Source organism: Coregonus clupeaformis, chromosome 5 (genome assembly GCF_020615455.1).
Source record: "Coregonus clupeaformis isolate EN_2021a chromosome 5, ASM2061545v1, whole genome shotgun sequence".
Classification (NCBI taxonomy): Eukaryota; Metazoa; Chordata; class Actinopteri; order Salmoniformes; family Salmonidae; genus Coregonus; species Coregonus clupeaformis.
The window spans coordinates 30,714,651-30,722,812 of NC_059196.1; the positions used below are offsets into that span (position 1 = coordinate 30,714,651).

General features: G+C 43.7%; 1 protein-coding gene across 2 annotated transcripts in view; it reads left to right on the top strand.

Annotated features, from left to right (window-relative positions):
• LOC121566844 (rho guanine nucleotide exchange factor 26-like) overlaps positions 1–7,623 on the top strand; it is a 58,051-nt gene extending 50,428 nt beyond the window's left edge. For both annotated transcript variants that reach the window (XM_041876723.2, XM_045213895.1), the window contains exons 13-15: positions 4,198–4,268; positions 5,305–5,409; positions 5,785–7,623. In XM_041876723.2, the coding sequence (XP_041732657.2) occupies positions 4,198–4,268; positions 5,305–5,409; positions 5,785–5,927 (319 nt within the window). In that variant the 3' untranslated portion in view covers positions 5,928–7,623. The remainder of the gene's footprint in view (positions 1–4,197; positions 4,269–5,304; positions 5,410–5,784) is intronic.
• Positions 7,624–8,162: the final 539 nt, after the last annotated feature.

An 8,162-nucleotide genomic window follows, 5' to 3' on the forward strand; every position in this document is an offset into this window, starting at 1 on the left:
AGCCTCTCTCTCTACTAAACTCCAGTCAGTCTAGATCCAGTCTCTCTGACAGCCTCTCTCTACTAAACTCCAGTCAGTCTAGATCCAGTCTCTCTGACAGCCTCTCTCTACTAAACTCCAGTCAGTCTAGATCCAGTCTCTCTGACAGCCTCTCTCTACTAAACTCCAGTCAGTCTAGATCCAGTCTCTCTGACAGCCTCTCTCTACTAAACTCCAGTCAGTCTAGATCCAGTCTCTCTGACAGCCTCTCTCTACTAAACTCCAGTCAGTCTAGATCCAGTCTCTCTGACAGCCTCTCTCTACTAAACTCCAGTCAGTCTAGATCCAGTCTCTCTGACAGCCTCTCTCTACTAAACTCCAGTCAGTCTAGATCCAGTCTCTCTACTAAACTCCAGTCAGTCTAGATCCAGTCTCTCTGACAGCCTCTCTCTACTAAACTCCAGTCAGTCTAGATCCAGTCTCTGACAGCCTCTCTCTACTAAACTCCAGTCAGTCTAGATCCAGTCTCTTTACTAAACTCCAGTCAGTCTAGATCCAGTCTCTCTGACAGCCTCTCTCTACTAAACTCCAGTCAGTCTAGATCCAGTCTCTCTACTAAACTCCAGTCAGTCTAGATCCAGTCTCTCTACTAAACTCCAGTCAGTCTAGATCCAGTCTCTCTGACAGCCTCTCTCTACTAAACTCCAGTCAGTCTAGATCCAGTCTCTGACAGCCTCTCTCTACTAAACTCCAGTCAGTCTAGATCCAGTCTCTCTACTAATCTCCAGTCAGTCTAGATCCAGTCTCTCTGACAGCCTCTCTCTACTAAACTCCAGTCAGTCTAGATCTAGTCTCTCTGACAGCCTCTCTCTACTAAACTCCAGTCAGTCTAGATCCAGTCTCTCTGACAGCCTCTCTCTACTAAACTCCAGTCAGTCTAGATCCAGTCTCTGACAGCTTCTCTCTACTAAACTCCAGTCAGTCTAGATCCAGTCTCTCTGACAGCCTCTCTCTCTACTAAACTCCAGTCAGTCTAGATCCAGTCTCTCTGACAGCCTCTCTCTACTAAACTCCAGTCAGTCTAGATCCAGTCTCTCTGACAGCCTCTCTCTCTATTGGACTCCAGTCATTCCAGTCTCACTACATTCATAACAACTGCTTTCCACATGGAACCTTTTCTCCATTTTAATTTCTGTCTCAATGTGAAACATGAACCTCTCACAATAGTTTTGATTCCCGGCTCATGGTATTTTCATATAGTGATTAATAGTTTAGGCATGTATAACCTTGAATGGTCTGATATTGTATTAATTGAAATGGTGGATGAGGTGTAGACATTTGAAAGAGGGAAGGATGCGCCTCTTATACACACACTTAGACACACACACACACACACTTACACGCAGAGAGCTTGAGGCTATGTGCCTCCCATTCCACACATTAAATCATGGCGCACACATAAGATGCCTGTATGTGGCTGTGAGTGTGTTCCAACAGGAATGTGTGTGTTGATGCCTTTACTAATATATGAATGAGAGTGTGTATTAATAGTGCTGATACCTCAGCTGGCATGTTTTATCGTGGGAACGCTACACACAGCAATGTGTCATTCCCACGTCTCCCTTAGACGCATACAGCCACACAAACGCTCAGTTACTCAGAGACACACACAGGTGTGTGTTTTCTGCTGTCCTCCAGTGTGTTGTGACTCAGTGCAGGTTCACCTGAGGCAGCCAGGGAACAAACCCTGTATATTTCCTTCAGTCCCTGAACCGTAGCTAATACAACATTACAGTTTCCATTCACTGGATAGATAAGGATGTATTTGTGGTCACGTCGACCACCTGCAACCATCCAATCGCGTGGTCGTAAAGAATGCTTGATCATAGCGAAATGTCCTGAATGATAGTTGTGGTCCTGTTGAGCCTCAGACATGCAAGGGACCATAGGACACTGCCATAGTATGTGGCTGAGCACCTGAGCTAGATGACTTTAGTACAGGTGACTTCACTAGGGTGATAACAGTAGAGACAGCTACATACTGCATTTGAACACCACTTTTTAGAGAGTCGCTAAAACCAACCGTGGAGTTACATTAATTGTGAGTGATTATTCAGGGTATATGAGTAGGTTAAATCATGTTGAGACATGAAATTGCTGTCCTGTACAGTTAGGTGCTGACATGGTGTGTTCTTAGGGGGGGAAGATTCCAGGATTAAGCCGGAACAGAATTGGAATGGGAAACGGAATAATGGAATGATGGAAGTCTGAGTCAGGGAGTTCTTTTGTGCCCCGTGTCCTTGTTGAGATGATCCACCCAGACTCCATTCACTCTGCCTGGTCTGACCTGCAGTGGGGTTCTGGGTCAGTATCTCCGAGTCTGTTCCCTACATACAGCACTACGTTTGACCACAGTCCTATGGGGCCTGGTCAAAATGAATGCACTACATAGGGAATAGGGTGTACTTTGGGACTCCTGGTCCTGGCTGGCTGTCCACGGTGGGGGTGAAGGGGTGAGACAGAAAGTGCACCCCTCTGTCCCCTCTCGCTATGTTTCATTCTCTTTCCACCCAGGCTTCCTTTCTTTTTCTCTCTCAATCTGTCAATCTAGTTCACTCCCTCTCTATGAATCACTATATTCTTCTCTCTCTCTCTCTCTCTCTCTCTCTCTCTTTCTCTCTCTCTTTCTCTTTCTCTTTCTCTTTCTCTTTCTCTTTCTCTTTCTCTCTCTCATTTAAGGGCTTTATTGGTATGGGAAATGTTAACGTTGCCAAAGCAAGTGAAGTAGATAGTAAACAATACATATTAACAGTAAACATTACACTCAGAAGTTCCAAAAGAATAAAGATGTCATATTATGTGTATATATATATATACAGTGTTGTAACAATGTGCAAATAGTTAAAGTACAAATGGGAAAATAAATAAACATAAATATGGGTCTCTCTCTCATTGGTGTGGGCAGGTAGAGGTACCTGGGGAAACCTGACCCGTGCCCCTCCTCCCATACACCAGAGACACAAACTAAAAGCTACTCTGTTCCTTTCCTGTGAATTAGGCCCCGTGTAGCTCAGTTGGTAGAGCATGGCGCTTGCAAAGCCAGGGTTGTGGGTTCGATTCCCATGGGGGGCCAGTATGAAAAAAAAAATGAATGCGCTCACTAACTGTAAGTCGCTCTGGATAAGAGCGTCTGCTAAATGACTAAAATGTAAATTAACCTTTGTCCCTTTTCAACTGAATCAAAACCCCTGTGTTCCCTCTGTTCTCCCTCTCTCTCTCACGGACAAGGACTGGGAGGGAGAGGTGGATGACAACGCATTTCTCCTTAATGGACTAATAAAGCTGTTGATGTCTTCCTCTCTGTGTGATGTATTGTGTTTCTCTGATGGTGCTTTGTGTGTGTTCGTCTTTCAACAACCATGACTGACTGTTGTTCATGCATCTTATTCTAAGTGAATTGAGTCAGAAACTAAGGACATAAGGAGTGGGGTGGGAGAGGGAAACAGGTTAGACATCCTGAGGTAATCAGTGCACTACTTTATTTGCTTTGTGATTATGTGAGGTTGTTGTTTGATGCTGTGAGGTTGTTGTTTGATGCTATGAGGTTGTTGTTTGATGCTGTGAGGTTGTTGTTTGTGATGCTGTGAGGTTGTTGTTTGTGATGCTGTGAGGTTGTTGTTTGTGATGCTGTGAGGTTGTTGTTTGTGATGCTGTGAGATTGTTGTTTGTGATGCTGTGAGGTTGTTGTTTGTGATGCTGTGAGGTTGTTGTTTGTGATGCTGTGAGGTTGTTGTGTGATGCTGTGAGGTTGTTGTTTGATGCTGTGAGGTTGTTGTTTGTGATGCTGTGAGGTTGTTGTTTGTGATGCTGTGAGGTTGTATCTCAATACGTTCCCTGTTTGTCCTCTGCATTGTATCCTACGTCACGCTGAAAAAAGAGCGTCTGCTTAATGACTAAAATGTAAATGTCAAATGGATACCTTGATTATATTAGTTCCTTAAAACAGGCCCCTGTGTTGATAGTATCAACCATGGTGAAAAAAGGAAAGTCAAACTGAAGTAAAGTTGTGCTTTTTCCTGCAAGACTGCAGTGGCAATTAGTGGCATTAGAAAAACCCCATGTTGACCACATTACCTTCTATATTGTTATGGCGCTAAATGACTCATTAACAAGTAAGAGAGAAAGTATTGAAAAATGCTGTGTGTGTTTGTCCCACAGGAATGAGCGTGCTCGCTGGATCAGTGCTCTGGGTCAGAGCAGCAATGACAAGAAGAACCAAGACCGAACAAGTGAGTTCAGCACCACACACACACACACTCTCACTTCACTCAGACAGCACTATCAAACTTGACTGGTCAGTGGAACTCACATGCAGACAGACAGCACCACCTTGTGGTAGATTAGTAGAACAGTCTCCCAATCACTGTCTGGGGGCATATACAGTAGGATAGGGGTATTCAAATCCAAGCCTGTAGGTCCGGAGTACTGCTGTTTTTCTGTTATATCTGATCATTTATTCAAGGTCTTAATCAGTCCTTAAAAGTATACTTTGGGATTTTGGCAATTAGGTTCTTTATCTATTTCCCCAGAGTCAGATGAACGTGTGGATACCATGTTTATGTATCTGCATCCAGTATGAAGGAAGTTAGAGGTACTTTCGTGAGCCAATGCTAACTAGCGTTAGCACAATGACTGGAAGTCTACAGGAACAGCTGTTCCCACTAACTTCCAGTCATTGTGCTAACGCTAGTTAGCAAATCCCAAACTAACCCTTTAATTAGAGAGGAAGAATGAAAATCAGCAGTGGAACTGGTTTCGAGGTCCAGATTTGAATTAGCCTGCAGTAGAGCATTAGCAAGTACTACCTGTCTAACTGGTTGAATAATTATTCAGTCACTGTGCATTGGTAGTAAAGGCATATATGAGTCATAACATTTTCAGGGCTTTTCTATTGAACTTGCATAATAGACAACAAAAAGGACTGCTAGGATCAAATACAAGTACTATAACCTTTAGAACTAGTTTATAATGAGTTGTAAATGAGAACTTGTTCTCAACTGGCTTAAAGGTTAAATAAAATAAAAAAATAAAATAAAAGCCAGGACTGAAAGGTAAACTGTGTTGCCCCAGGGTTAGAGTGTAAACTCTGTTGTTTTTGTGTTGCCCCAGGGTTAGAGTGTAAACTCTGTTGTTTTTGTGTTGCCCCAGGGTTAGAGTGTAAACTCTGTTGTTTTTGTGTTGCCCCAGGGTTAGAGTGTAAACTCTGTTGTTTTTGTGTTGCCCCAGGGTTAGTGTAAACTCTGTGTTGTTTTTGTGTTGCCCCAGATGCCATGCAGGTGGAGGTGACAAGGACGTACACAGCCAAGCAGCCTGATGAGCTTTCACTGCAGGTGGCTGACGTGGTCCTGGTGTCACAGACTGTGGAGGATGGTACGTTACACTGTTACACTCGCTCTCTCTCGCTCTCGCTCTCTCGGTCTCATTCCTATTTGTCTTCTCCCTGGAGAATCATTGAAAGAGATTTACCTGTGTGGCGTCAGACCAGAGATGTTTGATGATGCGTATACAGTCACTCTTAAGGTTAAAGGTAATTTCCCTTTGTGTCTCCATGGCAACCATCTCTTTCATGTGAAAGGGCATTCTAGAACAGACAGAATAGAGCATCAAACAGATGTAATTTAAGAGTCCAACAGCTGGCTGAGAGCTCACTTCCTGCTTTGAACAGGAAACTATTTTCTTCAGGCCTGTGGCGCTGTAGCCCTGTGAAGGGATTTTCTGAAGGATAAATAAATCTCTCTCTTTTAGGCTGGTATGAGGGCGAGCGACTCCGTGATGGCGAGAGGGGTTGGTTCCTGTCAGAATGTGCTGAACCAATCACGTGCCAGGCCACTATTGAGCGCAACATGCAGAGGATGGACCGCCTCCAGGGGCTGGAAACCAATGTGTGAGCTGTAACTGCAGGCTCCACCCATTTAAATACACCAGCGACGGACCTCCACTGAATACACCAATAGAAAGGCTCCTTGGTCAACAGAGCAAGGTGTGAGCTCTTTCCGCCAGCGACTGAATACACCATAGAGCTGCCTTCAAGCACTATCAACCAATGAGAGTGCTGACTGCCACTAAATGCACCAATAGAATCTCTCTGTGGTCAACAGACAAATGTATGTATGCTGTTTGTATGTCAGCTGACTGTGACCCTATGACCTGTCAACAACACATTGATTCCTCCCACTGATGGGAGACTGTCCAACCACTGCCGTGTGACTGCTTTTTGGCCCCGAAGGACATCCCCCTTAGACACACACACAGGATGTGCTGGGGTCAAAGTTGAAAACTGCCACATACAGAGTGGACAGGTCACCTATAATAAGAGGTTGCATTAAAACTAATAGAACATTTATTCATTTTATGAACTATTTCCTTCTGAAAGACTCCCCAGGAATTTCCAGGAATGAAGCTTACCTTCTGTACTGCATAACTAACATTTTATATTAGTATATTTTTTGTCATGCTTTTTAAAGTGCCAGGTTGTCGTGATGTGACACAGTTCAGTTTCACTTCTGCTCTGTGGTCAGGTTCTAGTGTGTGTTGACTGATGGGCAAGAGGCTCAATGTAGAAACACAAATGGCACTGTACGTCAGACACTTGTGTGTGTGTGTGGGGCTAGGAGGCCTTTTGTAATGTAACTGAACGTGACGACGGTCCAAAATGGGTCCAGTTTCCAGACGTCCCTTTGTGGCTAGTAGAAGGCTGTGTGACTGCTGACGAGGCTGAATGGAAGGAGCCAAAATGGGTCCAGTTTCCAGACGTCCCTCTGGTTAGGTTACAGTACAGTGAGGCTGAATGTTGTGATGACCTACAAAGGAAAAAAAGAAACTCCCACAATCAGGCGCTAATCCCAACCCCTAGCCATTTTAGATACCTAACACTATTGAACAGGTTTTAGCAATATGGACATAGCTTCACCTGGCCCTCTGGTAAGGCTTGGTTGAATTGAACCATGTATACATATGCAGTTCTTTCAGCTCTACACTGTTCCTAGGGTCTGGAAGTTGATCTGTAATTGGCCACTTTATCTCCATCTTTAATGTCACCTTACATAAATAGAACCATTTCCGTCCCGCAGACCTCCGTCAGTCCTGCCTCTGGGTGTGATGATGCCCTGGAGTGGCTTTTAGAAGGCCCAGTGATATCAGAGCTGGACGTTTAAAAAAATAAAATAAAAAATACCCTCATGATTTCTGTGACGAGCAGCAAGAGAGAAAATGAAATGGTGTGACGCTCTCTGTTCTAAAACTGGGAAAGCCGGAGGAGGTTTTAACATGATTGTCCAGCGTGATTCATCTGCTAAGTGTGTAATGTTGTCATCGCTAAAGGAAACACATAATGGCCTGATCAGCTTCCTGTTGTAACACCGTTCATCAAACCAGACCACTACTCTCTATCTGGTCTGACCCAGACAAAAAGCTTTGTGTTTGCACTCAGGGGGAAAAGCTGTGATACAATACGCATTTAACCAATGTAAATATGTAACTAATAACCTGTTTAAATGTATGTAATCCACAGCTATAGATTTATATTGCAGATGATGCCTTTTAGATATTTAATCTAATTATTGTTAATAAAAGTGCTATGGCGTATTTGCGATCTGTTGTTCTCTTTCAGAATGCTGATGTATCTTTTGAATGGCTCAGTGAATTTAGGGGACCAGGGAACAGACATCTATTATGGCTGGGGACCAGGGAACAGATATGGGTTATGGCTGGGGACCAGGGAACAGATATGGGTTATGGCCGGGGACCAGGGAGCAGACATTTGTTATGACTCAGGACCAGTCCGAGAGAGAGAATGTTTTGGTTTTAATTGGTAACATTCAGTGAAGCTGTTTTGAATTCAAACTTTACTACTGCTGTAACTGTACCTCCTGTTAAGAGATTAGACAGATGGATGCATAATTCTGATGTTCAAGATATAACTGCACAAATAGATTATATTAAAGACATGCTCTGGTACTTTGGCGAATAGTAAGTCTTTTTTAAATCTCCCGCTTTGGGCTGGACATGTCAATGTAGTTATTACATGCATAATCTATGAGCAGAATTACTGTTTTACTTCAGCCACAAAATACCTAGTTTGAAAATAGTATTTTCTGTAAGATGTGCCATTTCCCCCCCTAGCG